The following is a 14164-nucleotide window of genomic DNA, read 5'->3' as shown; positions in this document are numbered from 1 at the left end:
ACTAATGTTCTCAAATTCCAAATCAAAGCCTGTGCCCCAAGCCTGGAATGTCGTCATTTTAGAGGCAAGGCCACTTGGCCTTTGGTGTTGTCCATTTTTGGAGGGCACAAAGGCCAAATGCCAGGGCAGGAAGGCCATAAAATAAAACAAGATTTTAGTCCATTGAAAGAATTTGTTGAATTTAAGGGTTAGGTGTGACAACCTTATCTGCAGTGAAATAGATAAATGAGGCTATTTACTATCTGATCTATACCCAGCCCTGCACCAAAGTCACTGGATTGGTTTAAAGATGGGGACTCGAGGAGTTAAGATTTCAGAATCTCAATAAAAGAAACTGGTGTCTGCATGACTAGAAAGAGACACAGCTGTCTACATGACAACAAGAAAGACACTGGTGTTTACATATAAACCAGAAAGTGACATGGTGTCTACATATTAACCAGAAAGAGACACTGGTGTCTGCATATTATTAACCAGAGAGAGACACTGGTGTCTACATATTAAACAGAAAGAGAAACTGGGGTCTACATGGCTGGAAAGATACACCAGTGTCTACATGACAAGAAAGAGACACTGGTGTCTACTGTCAACATATTGACCAGAAAGAGACAGAGGATAAAGTGGTACAGTCAGCTGGGGCATTAAGGCCACTGTCGCCTCAGGTCATGCCATTGAGGGGCACAAGGCCAAACTGAGGTTTAACAGCGGCCATAGCATTCATGGCCTTCATGAAATGCATCCCATTCGATTCTCAAACATCAAAATGCGTAAAGGTATGAAGCTGTCTGTAAGTCACCATGTCCATTATGGAACCTATAGTAGCCTACCTACAGCACATACTGTGCAATAGACATACTTCTGTACTGTAGCACAAAACACTGTTTAGCAGGCAACAAGCTGATGTAACAGGTTTTGGTTAACGGTAAAAAAAAAAAAAAAAGATTATCATCCTACAACCAGCCATCCAAAATATATTTTTTGAATATAGAATGTGTTCCAGTTGGAATGTGAAACAGGGCAACAAGAAAACAAGACATTTGGCCTCTGGGCCTCCTGAAGAATATCAATGGTTTAGATGGATGTTTACTGTGATATTGTAATATAAATCTTATTTCAGGGGTTGACAGTAAGGTCTCAGTCCATGTCATGTTCTACTAAACACTGACAACAGCACATTAGGCAAACAGTGCTCTTATTTTACATTCCCCAGACAAGAAGAAAGAGTGCTCTTGTAACGTTCAGGCGTTTATGGCCGATATCTCATGTTGTGTTTAGAAAGATGGTTCCGTTGGCGACTTGGCGTACCCTCTCAAACAGCGGAGAGGGGACGTGCTCTCTGTATCCTCATGCGTTCTTCATAAATGTTTGGATTGTGTTCCTTGCTGAGGGCCAGAGTCACTGACCTCCTCTCTCCTTCTCCTCTCCCATGCTCCATCCAAAACAACACAACACAGCCCTGCTGTCCCCAGTCGGGCAACCTGAAAGCAAACTTCACCTGCCAGAGAGTTTTATTTATCTGCCAGGGGCAGGTGGGCAACCCTTAGTTCAGTAGTCCACATAGGGGTAAAATCGGGGTAAAAGAGTTGCCTATTCTAAATCGTCCTCAGACAAGTCGGAGTCACTCTGATAATCATCATCAGCATCTGGTGCGTTATCCAAAAAGCTGACATTCTCTGCCCCAGTCAAAACTAGCAGGTAACGTTCCCGTGACTGCGTCATCACTTTTCGGAGGTTCCACTGCTTGCTGAGGAGAATGCATTGCAGCCCTTTCACCCCCTCTTCGCTAAGGTCCCACGGTGAGTCTTGGGGGAGAACACAACATAATAACTGTTACTTGCATTAATCAGCGGTTTCCATTATATTCATGCAATGGTGTAACACTTACTATGCACCCATGCCTATAAAGTGTTATAAACATACTTATACAGTTTTAAGCATAGCACTCATAAATAATGCTTTATAAAAATAACCATAACACATTGTAAAGAATCGTATAATGACTTATAAGGCCATGTAAAAATGAATTGGAGTAAGCTTAGTAGCTTACTAGTAAGACGCCTTAGTGCGACATGCGACCTCACCCTAAAGGGCGAGGTCGCGCAAATTCTTGGCCATCTGGCTAGTGATGTATTTCGGACCAGTTACCCATATATGGAGATCCATGTATATATTATATGTACATCTGACTATATAGCACATCTCTTTTATGACCAGCCACACAGATATGGGCTGTCTTCCTCCATATATGGGCATTCCCACATGAAACCCTGTTAGATATGGGCTTAATATTGATGACATCAGGGAAGAATGGTTCCCATGACATCACAACATACAATATATTTTATGCCCATACATAGATATGGGCTTAATATTGATGACATCAGGGAAGAGTGGTTCCCATGACATCACAACATACAAGATAGTGTATGCCCATACATGGAGATCCCTATCTGAACCAGCCACACAGATATGGGCCATGTCTTGACCATCTGACCAGTGATATATATCGATGACATCAGGGATCTTCATATATGGACATAAAAGGGATTCTGGGGAATACCCATATATGGACTTTTACAAAGGTGATGTCACATGTGATATCACATGTGATATGTCAAGGGAACCAACCCATAGACGGTAAAAATGTGTACACACACGTCTACGGACACAGACAAGTGTCCGTAGACGTGTGTGTACACATACACGTCTATGGACACAGACAAGCTGTGACATTTCTCATGGTAAACTGCGACCTTTGTCGCAATAAAACTATAATTACAGTTGTAAGCCAATGACAAACAAATGTATAATGGTTAAATGGTGCACTTGTATATCGCCTTTTGTCCTAGGATTCACATGTTAATTGTCATAGTTGAAAGACAATGTCATAATGCTTTATAATCACTCTTCTAATGCATTATAATAATTGTAAAAATACATTATTAAGAATTAAGATACTTTGTTGGGGCTTATTATAATTATATTGTGTTATAAGCATACCTAAATGTGTTATTGCAATACATACTTATCAGTGTCCCAGAAGATACACTGCAGGACAGCTCCTTAAGGTCCTGGGCATAAACTGAAAGGCTTTTCCAGTGATGTTCCATCTCCGTCACCAGGATTTTCTTCTCCTCTGTGAGTCTCCTTACTGACATGATGATGTCAAACGCCCGTCTCTTTTTTCTGAGATCCACAGAACCTGAAATGCATTTATGACAAAGATTCACAGAGAAAATGAGTAGGATTAGCCAACAGACACTTGTACACTCAACAAGCAAGTGTGTATATTATGTGTAATTAAAGGGGGAGACCACCCATTTTCAATATTGAACTATGTCATTAATATACCTTAGAGGAGTTGTGTGGAAATAAAACAAAAGGTCCCCCCTCTTCTGTGTTGCCTAGAACTGGAGGATTGATTTTGGGGTTTGTATTGTAAAGTACAATGTGTGATGTCATCAAGTTGTGATTTGCAATACAAACCCCAAAATCAATCCTCCAGTTCTAGGCAACACAGAAGAGGGGGAACGTTTTCTTTTTTTTTTCTCCTTAACTCCTGTAAGGTATATTAATGACATAGTTCAATATTGAAAATGGGTGGTCTTCCCCTTTAATTATAGGTCAGATTTGGTGGATCAGTCAACAGGCTAGTGTACATACCACTGTCTTGTAGCTGCCATGGCCATGCTGTTTCAACAGATAGGATGGTTTCCATGACCAGGGCTTCTGTGCCAGGAACCATCCTGTTGTACTGCTCCACAACAGAACCTAGGATCTCTTTCTCCTTCCTTATCTTTCGAAGGATCCTGGCACGAGCTTTGGATCCGTCAGTGTCTTTCTGCAGACGCTGAGACCTCCTCTTGATCCCCAGCACCAGCATCTCTATCTTGTTGGACAAGGCATCTGGGCAATCTGGCTCATCGGCAGTAGTTGTTGCTGCTGCAGGGAAGAAATAGATGGATACAAAACCACAGTATAAGACATGGATTAAGAAACCAAATGTCAGTGAGCTCAGGAAATTTGACCATATCACCCCCATTTTAGCGTTCTTCAATGGTTACCCGCCAGAATCGATTTAAAGATTTTACTTTTAAAGCTGTGAATGGACATGCTCCCAGTTGACATGCTGGAACCTTACAAGCCTGTGCACAGCCTCAGATCCTCAGACAAGGCACTCCCAGGGGCTTCCACCCCACAGTTTATCACAAAGGCTGCTGGGGCTTTTGAACGGGAGTGTGTCACTGTTACTACATGTCATCTTTTCGACACCCGACTCTAACCCTCACCCTAACCCTAACCTCCGTGGAGTGAGTCGCTAACCCTCCGGTCTAAATGATGGTCGTTCGAAAGAGCGAGATTTCCCAATTTTGAACCCCCTACCAGTCGACCTTGCAAATTCAGTCATCTTTTAAATCCCCTCTTAAAAAACATACTCTATGTTAAAACCTTTTCTTAAATTCTTTCTGACATTTTTTTTTAATAATATCTGCATGTGTTTGTTACATTTTCTGCCTACTGTGTTATTTTATTCATTGACCTTTTGAAGTAGTTTTTCCTTAATTGCTTATCATGTTGCTCTTTTACCCTGCATTGTAAAGCACTTTTTGGCAATGTCTGGAAATGTGCTGTATGAATAAATTCCATATCATTATAATTTGTTTTGCCAATAATTGTACATACTTTAACCCCTGTGCTTAAGACGTCTCCTCGCCCTCCACCACCCCAGCTAGCACTTTGTCGTTTTGGATGTGCTTTTATGCACAGGGATTCAGAGCCCTATTGGTCTGGACGATGAATGTATCAGTTGTTGAACTTGACTGAACATACAAGATTCCAGAAATATAACTTTAGAACACATTATGCAAAGCCTAGATATGATTCTGCCACATAATGTGTGCATTAACAAAAATCAATTCCTCACCTTCTGCCCACTTCTGGACATCCTTTGCCCAATCCTCCAACTGGCTCTCTGCCACTGCGAACTCGACCTTCAATGCTTCTAGGTTCTGCAGTTGGCTTTGAAGACCTTTGACGGCCTACAATGACAAAGAATCAGAGACAAGAAAACAATGTTGTCTCAAACAGGTCAAATACTGCCACATGGAATATTAAAGATCTTAAATAACATCATTGTTGTCATTACCTTCTGATATCGGCGACTCAGTGAAGTGGTTAAAGCGTCAACCTTTTGTTGATTCCAGTGGATGGCCATTAAGCTCAACATATCTGTGCGTCCTGCAAATATAAATGTATGCAAATTTGCCAAAAACATTGAAAATGCCAATATTTTGCTGATTACAGCACATGGTCATTCGAGTCAACATGTCTGTGTGTGCTGCATATTTAAATTCATGTTAACTTATTATGTAAGTATTATTATACTAGTATACTTTTTTGATGTGGTCATCTCACCTGCTTTAGACATATGTTTTGTGGTCACTGCAATCCGAGAGAGGAAGGCATTGCATTGCTCTACCTAGATAGATAGAATGATAGATACCTTTATTATCCCAAGGGGGGAAATCGGTTGCCCAGAGGCAGCACAGCAGTTAAGGTTACACGCAACAGTATGAAAAGGAAAAGGTACTGTTATGTATAGTGAAAAAAGGCTAAAAAAATATGAAAAATCAACAATACACGTCAGTAGCTAATAAAAACCTAGAAAATAAAGTGTCTATAACAGTCAATGCTCCATAAATGTCACCTCAAAACATTAAGTAATACAAAGGTAAAACGTAACAATGCATTGCAAAACAAGAAGTGTCCTTAGCCCCAAAAAGTGTCCATAACAGTCAATGCTACATAATGATATCACGTATCTCACCTCCTCTCCCAAAGTTAAACCAGCCCCGTCTAGATGATTTCCACTCCATTTCACCTGGGAAAATTGTATACAACAAAAATAAAATGCACAGATTAGGGTGACATCCATGTGGTGATAAAGTAATTAAGTAAGTAATACTATCACATAACCAGTAAGACTCCCTAATCGGGAGATAAGCGACCGTCAGGTCGCAGCGTGATTCTAGGCCAAAATGTGTAGGAGAAGTGTCAAAAAATGTTTGTAAAAATCAGCCTGATGGTGGCGCTATATGGGACAGATCCATGTTGATGAGATGAGAGTAGACATACTGTGTACCGATTTGCGTGATTTTATGGCAAAATCTGTAGGAGCAGTGTCAAAAAATGTGTTTGCAAGAATCGGCCTCATGGTGGCGCTAGAAGAGGGCCATGTGAGACATATCCATATTGATGAGATGAGTGTAGACATACTGTGTACCGATTTGCGTGATTTTAGGGCAAATATTGTAGGAGCAGTGTCCAAAAATGTGTTTTGCAAGAATTGGCCTCATGGTGGCGCTAGAAGAGGGCCATGTGGGAATTGATGGGTGGAAGTTGTGGGTTGGCAGGCAAGGAGTGTGTGTGCAAAATTTGGCATGGATCGGGGCAACGGTTGCGGAGATATGAGCAGGGCAAAAGTGTGACGTGTGACGTGTGACAGACGGACGGACAGACAGACGGACAGACAGATCACATAATAATGTTTTCTTACTTCACATTTAAAATCGTGGGCCTTGGCGTGAAATATGCTGAGAAAAGGTTTCATGTGAAGCAGATGGTTTAACTCTGGACATTTCTCTGCAACTCTTTGAAGGTATGGCCAATATTTGCATGCTACGTCCATGCAGAAGAACTTTATTTGCCTATCGGCCAGTTGCTTCTGCAGGTACAATGGGTATGCAAATATTTCTCCCCTGAACATATTCAGAGCACCAAGTAGCAGTCCATGACGGCACGCCGCAATCTCCAGTCCGTGCTCATCAATGTTGCTTGAGGAACGGCTGGATACCTCTCTGGCAGCTGTCCACTGGCCACCACAAACACCTCTCCCAGGGACCTACAATATGGAAAATTGACGATGAAAAACCTTTCGTAGGAGCCAACTAGACTGCACTCTGTCGAGTTGCCGACTTGCGTCTTGTTATTTATATTAGGTCGCACTTCATGTTGGTGATGTCTGTCACGTCACCCTTTATTTTTTGAAATGGTTTTCCCATTGAATGACCAACACAGACACAAAAGCCACAGAAACACTGAACGCAGTACTTGCGCACTCTGCTTGCACAGGTAACAAAAGATCAAACATCATCATCCAGGGTGGGAACACAAAACAAAAGTACAACAAAACAAAGCATATATATGAATCACCACGTCAAATATCTGTTATACTGTTAATTCGTGAAAGCATAGATAGATGATTTATTTGTCCTTACAGAAATTCTTTTTGCACAAAGCAGCCATCAGGACACAAAATCTCAACACATAATACACAAACACAATACGTGAATGACAGAACCCACAAATCACCACTCTAACCTAACGCAGACCTGTTTGTGTAGGGCAGATGGGCGGGCGCGGTGAGTCTCTCCGCGAGTCTCTGGCCAATAGCATGTGTTCTCCTCCCCCCTCCCCCCTCTGCTCCTCTGCTCAGTGCAGAGAACGCTGCTGTGTCATGACGTCAACACATTCGGTGCGACGCTCTCTGCACTCTGATTGGTTAGGGAAATTCTACACTTCCTCCAACAGTGATCATAACGCGATCGCCCAGGCTTCTTTTTCTTCCGATCGCCTAAAGAAGTCTGGGTTTCCGAGGCTAACAAATCACTGACATGATACAAAAGTAGAATAGGCCACCAGTCATAATATAAACATTTTATGCGCTGAACTGAGATGGGACTTTCAGAAGCCCTATACTTGTGGGAACAAATGTCCTCGAAGCCCTAGCCTGCAACCCAAGTACGTGTACTCTTCCACAGTTTCTACCCCATAGACCAACCAGCAAACTAATCCACTCCTCCTCGATAGCTTATCTCATCATGATCCTCAATCAGACCAACGATAGCATGAACAAGTAACCTCAAAGTGAGAGGAGAGCGCATTTTGAAATATAATTATAGTATGCAATCTTACATGATTGGTGCTCTGGTGTATGTAGTCCACAAATCTGGTAACATCTTCATCCCTCGCTATGAAGACTCCATCAAAGATGGGCTTTTCCTCAGATCTAAAAAATAAAGAAAATTCAACGAAAAAGAGAAAGAGAGAAAGAAAGAATCAAAGAAAGAAAGAAAGAATACTCAACAACATTTTAAAATATATTTCAGCCTAAGGTTCTTGTTAATATAAATGCTGTTACATTATACTCATTTTGAAGTACCTGGATGCGCTCTTAAAGCGATAATGTTTGCGATTTCCATCGACTGAAATTGCAACCATTTCTGGTGTGCAAGCAGGACACACAAGGGGCTTCTCCTTGCACAGTTTTTCGACCTCATACTGTACAGCTGCCCACTGAAAATAGCTCTTCTGGAAGGCATCTGCATGGATCTTCCCTGTCTATTTCAAAAGAACAGCTTATAATGTGCAGGCAATAAATAAGAAACAAATTAAATGCACATAAAAAAGAGATATCCTGTAGACTAAATAAGTTAGATACTCACACGGCCAAAATGAACAGTTCGCTGATCCAGCATTTTTAAAAATGCTTGGCAGGACATTCCTGGTGAAGCCATCTTAATTTTTTCAAAGGAGAAGAATATATCCTGGGCATAAACTGTTGCAAACTGAAGTGTTGCAGGCCAGTAATTGCTACGAATTAGATCGTTCACTTCAGCAGTCCAACTGGCTTGGCATGACTCGCAACGCAGGTCAGGCATACTGAGATCATATCGCCCTAGAAAAATCAAGGAGATGCCCAATGTAATGTAAAACTTAGCATGGCATAAATTAGTCAATGGGCATTTGTTTGATTTCATAAATACACCTATGACAAACCTTGTGGGAATTACTAAGTACAAATATTTTTAAGATGCTTAAAAAAAAAGAAAAGAAAATTACATCCTTACCGTCCATTGTGATCACAGCAACAGCCTTTCCTGGGTTGACCCTCAATGCCTCTTTAGCACAACAACATATACTTTCTGGGATCCGCACGGGTACAAAGCGCTCTGAAAAAGATCATACATTTGAATATAGATCATTTGTCTCAAATAGGAAATACAACATTACGATTGCTGGAACCATTTGAAGAGAGTGAATCTTTACTTGAGAAAGGTTAAAAAGAGTCCATTGCCGTAAGACAAATAAAAATCACACTCGTGTGAACTGAGCGGTGGTGTGTGTGTGTGTGTGTGTGTGTGTAACAGCGCCCCTCCCTTAACATGTGTGGTCAGAAAAGGTTACTGCAGGCTACGGACACAGAGACAGACATACAGACATACAGACAGACAGACAGACCCACACACACGGCCACGTATAGGAGCGTTGTGACCACCGCTCAAAAAAAGGCTTTGTTTAAGTAATGAGATTAATGATCTGAGGATATGTTATGGTGTACTCACAAACAAGAACTTACCACAACGGCAATGAACCTTGTCTACAATACACGTCGTTGGAGGCAAAGGCTGGAAGAACCCTGCCGTCATGGCATCCCTGTTGTGCATCACGTTTCTTGTGTCTGTGTGCGTTTTGATGTCACATTCGGGACACAGGAATGGCCGTGGTTCACATCCATGGCAGCAGACAGCAGCTGGACTGAGGGCACATTGTTGGCACATGTGTGTGCCTACATCTGCCCTCGCTGCCACGCTGTTAATCAGCCGGGGTCTCTCTGTAAGCCATCTCTCTAAGAGAGAGTGGTTCCGTGTACTCCAGTCAGAGGAAGCCTGGAGGGGAGCTGTTGGGGTGGGTGCTTGCTCGATGGAAGCGGACACAACACTCAGGGAGTGCTGGAGCTCTTGTATGAAACGCTCTGTTAAGATAGTATGGGATATTGAAAGGCAACATTGTTATGTTTTACAATATAATTTGTATAATAATGAGTATAATAAGTATAACAATGGCTGTGAAAAGGGTAGTTGCACATTTAATTTGGTAAACGTGTAATACAAATATAATTAACATTCAAACTCATTGACATATTATTATGAACATATAGCTTTGCACTAATGAAATACACACCAACAGCATCTGCAGCAAAGGAGACCTCAGAGATTGTGTCAGGAACATCGTTGTCAGGAACAGGTTTCTTGCCACCTGGATGAGCCTTCCGACTCGGACCAGCTATAACAAAAACAAAACACTCATGTCAACATTTACTCTCTCCTCAGTGTCCTCCCGGCATGTGCGCTTAAGCCATTTCAAATTATCAAGAATGCCGCAAAGCATGATTGGTCTTCAACCAACCAAAGATTTCACGTCTACCCCTCTTCTTTGCTCCCTCCATTCACTAAAACACCCTGGACAAACCACTCGTCCTAGATGCTTCTTAACTCTTCCTAGACTCTTCTCCTCCTAGCCCTCAAACTGGGGAATGAACTCCCCATTGAAGTTAGAATTGTTAGAAAAGCAGACTCACTCCGTAGCTCCCGCCGTAATCTGAAGACACCTCTTCAGACCCCACCGTAGCCCATAGAACGTACTATAGCATTTGCCTTCCCTTGACCACCGTACAAGCTTATGCAATTGCTAAAATGTAATTTAGATTGCATTTTTACAGTATATAGACTGATGTTGAGGCTATAGTGTGTATAGCTTCAATGTACATATTATTGATGTGTGTTGTTGTTTTGATTGTTTAGTTTTATTGATTTTATTGAAAGATTCTTGGTCGATTACTTGTTCTATGAATTTGATGGATTACCTTGTGCTTTCCTTGTCTATTGTAAGTCGCTCTAGATTAAGAGCATCTGCTAAATGCATAAATTGTAAAATCTATAACTATATAACTATCCTTTTTGCTGTGACGGTAGTTACTGGTTATTATCATGAGATAATATTATCATAGACTATTTCCCAAACCATAATGTGGACAGTTCAGTCACTTATCTGCCTAGGAATATGCACATTTGGTCATTTTTTACACCTGGGGGTCCCCCAGGGTCCTTGGAGGTTGTAGTTTGGCAGGTAAGGAGTGTGTGTGCAAAATGTGGCATGGATGGGGGCAACGGTTGTGGAGATACTGTATGAGCAGGGCAAAAGTGTGACTGACTCACTGACTCACTCACTCAGGGACGGACAGCCGGTGGAGGTTTTGGTAGTAAAAAAATGATAATTAATATTAAAATGATTAATGTTAAAACCGTAAAAGCTTGAAAAACATATTGAGTCAATCTGGATCGTTTGATTGAACACATGCTCTGAAAATGCACGCGATCCACCCACATGACCACGGAGCATGGCAGCTGATAAGCTGCCGGGTGAAGTGGTCAGATGGGTGGGTGGATCGCAAAAGCTTTTTAAATTTAAAAGTGGATTTTAGAATCGGCCTCAGGTCTAAACAAGTTAATGGTATAACAATACTGACCCTGATTTCTGGTTGATCCTGGCCTTGCAGGGATGACATTTCCATCGCTGTCTCTCCTTTTCCACCTCACCATCGGTGCCTTTGCCTTCTTCGCTGGTGTTGATGGTGGTCGCCATTGTGGCTCTGGAGGAATCACGCTATTGAGACTACTGGCCACAGCTGCTGCTTTTGTGCGCTTTAAACTCCTTTCGAGTTCCGCAACCAGAGCATTTGGATCACTCATGGTGACGGATAACAACAAAAAACAGACAAAAACAACGATAAGACAAACAAGGGTACACACACACACACACACACACACACACACACACACACACACACACACACACACACACACAATAAGAGAAGGGTGTGGGGTTGGGGGGGGGGGGGGGGGGGGGAGGGGGGAGGGCGGGCGAGAGAGAGAGAGAGAGAGAGAGAGAGAGAGAGAGAGAGAGAGAAAGCGAGAGAAAGAAAGCGAGAGAGAGAGAAAGAGTGGCTCTTAAAAGTGCCTTTTGGTTTTTGTTGTTTGTTTAGGAGTTTGGTGGTTAGGAGAGTTTGGTTGGAAGGATCTGTAAGAGAAAGCAATTAAGCAAACTATTCAGAATGTCAATGTACAATAGTAAACACAGCCCTTAACCAGATATACAGAATCTTATACTTGTTCATATAGCCCAAAAACACTTTAATAGCTGCATACACTGTAATCCTGAGATACAGAATACACACAGACAGAATAGACCCTTATGGCAGTGGTTCTCCACGTTTTTCATGTCAAGCTAATTAGTACATAACATCTCAGTTTTAAGAGCTAGATCCATAAGCTCACAACATGTACATTGCAAATAATGCTTACGTTTCGTTTTGTCTTAGTGGTGGCAGATAGAATAAATATGGTAACCATGGGACAGTCCCCTAAATAACAACACACAAATGAAGAGGGACACACAGTGTAACCGGTAGTCGCCGGAAAGAAACTTGCAGAGATTTTCAATTCTTGTATTTGTTTTACTGAGAATAAGGTTAGAAATAATCTTTCCATAGAGCCCCAATATAGGTGAATTTGAAGTTGTTTATTACAATCAGATAGCAAAAAACTGTTTTGATGCATTGGCTATTGCAACCCTAGATTCATCCGATTAAAATAAAATCTAGTGTTGCAATTTGCGGCTAAGGTTAGGTTTAGGCATAGTTTACAAAGGTACGTAAGGATATTAAGTATTTCAATGGAAAATAACAAATAAGCCCGAGTTTCCTTTTAGTTGACACTGTACCAGTGAACTGTACTGTCATGAAACTGTACCTTTTCCTATCCAAAACAACTAATAAATACCACATTCAATCAATCAATCAATCAAAAGGCATTAAATATCAGCCCCTTTAATTCTACTCTATGATGAGCCCAGCAAGCTCATGACATGTTGTTGATGTTGTTGAGCCAAGTATAGCTTATCGTAGCTCCACAGTAAACCAGTTTTACACTTATACAGACCGAGCAACGTGCTACTTGATACACACCCTAACATGTTAACAGCGGTACCCCGTGTTGTGGTCCTATGATTTAGTGTTTAGTTCAGATTAAACAATGTATTTTATATAAACAAATGGAAGAGAGAAAATGTATTGGTCTTACCGCGCTGAGTTGAAAACAAACCGCAATGAATTATGGGAGGAGCAGAGCAGACGTAGATGCGCAGAAGTCCTTGCGTCATGACGCTTTTACCATCACCATAGCAACCCCAGTGTACACTGCTCTGTCTGTCTGAGCAACCCGCGATTACAGACAACCTTCAGAATCAACTTCAACATTGTTTACGTCCTAAATGTTACAAAAAACATGACATCGTTTTGAGAAAACATAAATGCTGCTATTTGTTCCAAAACGACTGCAAAAGATTGCTGCTATCTGTTTCAAAAAAATTCAAAGCAAGCCAAACCCAACGTTGGTTGCTATAACGGCATTTCCGGCCAAGAGAGGATACGGAAACGTTGTGTTATGCGGACGTGGTGACAATCCGGATGCAGTAGGCGGGATCTAATCAGTAAATGTAATCAGGAAATGAGAAATAACGATGTATTGCTGTACATTTTCATAAATTAGGCATTTCAGAGACAGAATAATTGATTTATGGACAGGCGCATCTATTATATAGATATATTATATTAAAAAAACAAGTTTTGATCAAAGCTTTACTACTGTCAATCATGTCGTGCATGCGGAAGTAATGTGACGTGACGTCACGCGTTGGAAACGTTAAATAAAAGTCTCGTTCTCAGAGAATACAAAACTATTAAATACAAAACTAGGATGGAAATGCTCACACATATTTACAGGTTTTTGTGTGTGCTGGCGTGTGGTTTGGTGCATTTTAAACAAGCTGTTTAGCGCACGTTTTGGATTTCTACCCTCCAAAGCTGACGTCAGCACCAAGAAGTTGCTGAGAAATTCGCTGAGTGCGCATGCGTGGGCGGGCAGAGACGGAACGGTCTGCCGTCTTTAGAATGAATGAATGTCTACGAGTGGACCCTGGAAGGCAGTTATTGCTGTCGCTGGCGGCCAGAGAAGGCAACCACTGCCTGCACCGGCTTCTGACGAATAGTAGTTCTCTGCCTTCGTCGATGTGATAATGTGTTGGTCGTTGAGTGGCTGGAATTGATAGTTTCCCAGTCTGATTACACTCTCCGTTGCCTGAGCGCACGCTGGCAGGCGCTGATGGGGACCCCACACAGCGTGCGCGCGCGCACCTGCAACGGAGAGTGTAATCAGACTGGGAAACTATCAATTCCAGCCACTCAACGACACAGCAAACAAAAACG

General features: G+C 41.8%; 1 protein-coding gene across 2 annotated transcripts; it reads right to left on the bottom strand.

Annotated features, from left to right (window-relative positions):
- Positions 1 to 980: 980 nt before the first annotated feature.
- On the bottom strand, positions 981 to 11555 carry LOC308281669 (uncharacterized protein). 2 transcript variants are annotated; one of them, XM_080721904.1, is made up of 15 exons: positions 11369 to 11555; positions 10024 to 10125; positions 9419 to 9814; positions 8910 to 9011; positions 8505 to 8737; positions 8222 to 8400; positions 7975 to 8068; positions 6557 to 6901; positions 5828 to 5881; positions 5416 to 5479; positions 5147 to 5238; positions 4925 to 5039; positions 3664 to 3942; positions 3026 to 3202; positions 981 to 1802 (listed from the first exon to the last, which is right to left on the bottom strand). In XM_080721904.1, exons 1-15 carry the CDS (start codon positions 11439 to 11441, stop codon positions 1588 to 1590), a joined length of 2520 nt encoding a protein of 839 aa, XP_080578030.1. In that variant the 5' UTR covers positions 11442 to 11555; the 3' UTR covers positions 981 to 1587. The 2 variants fall into 2 exon arrangements, with proteins under 2 accessions (XP_080578030.1, XP_080578031.1); XM_080721905.1 differs by having other exon boundaries at positions 3664 to 3939.
- Positions 11556 to 14164: the final 2609 nt, after the last annotated feature.

This window comes from Nannobrachium achirus (genome assembly GCF_963921795.1).
Source record: "Nannobrachium achirus genome assembly, chromosome: 3".
In the NCBI taxonomy this organism is placed as follows: domain Eukaryota; kingdom Metazoa; phylum Chordata; class Actinopteri; order Myctophiformes; family Myctophidae; genus Nannobrachium; species Nannobrachium achirus.
This window is presented reverse-complemented; position numbering and strand designations above follow the sequence as displayed.

What these genes read in the sequence shown, in the direction of transcription:
- LOC308281669 (XM_080721904.1), bottom strand. Translation starts at nt 11,441, where the DNA reads ATGGTGAGGTGGAAAAGGAGAGACAGCGATGGAAATGTCATCCCTGCA. An exon ending in CTTTGCTGCAGATGCTGTTG is followed by an intron (nt 9,815 to 10,023) that starts GTGTGTATTTCA and finishes CTATCTTAACAG; the next exon opens with AGCGTTTCATACAAGAGCTC. An exon ending in TGTCCAGAAGTGGGCAGAAG is followed by an intron (nt 3,943 to 4,924) that starts GTGAGGAATTGA and finishes TCTTCCCTGCAG; the next exon opens with CAGCAACAACTACTGCCGAT.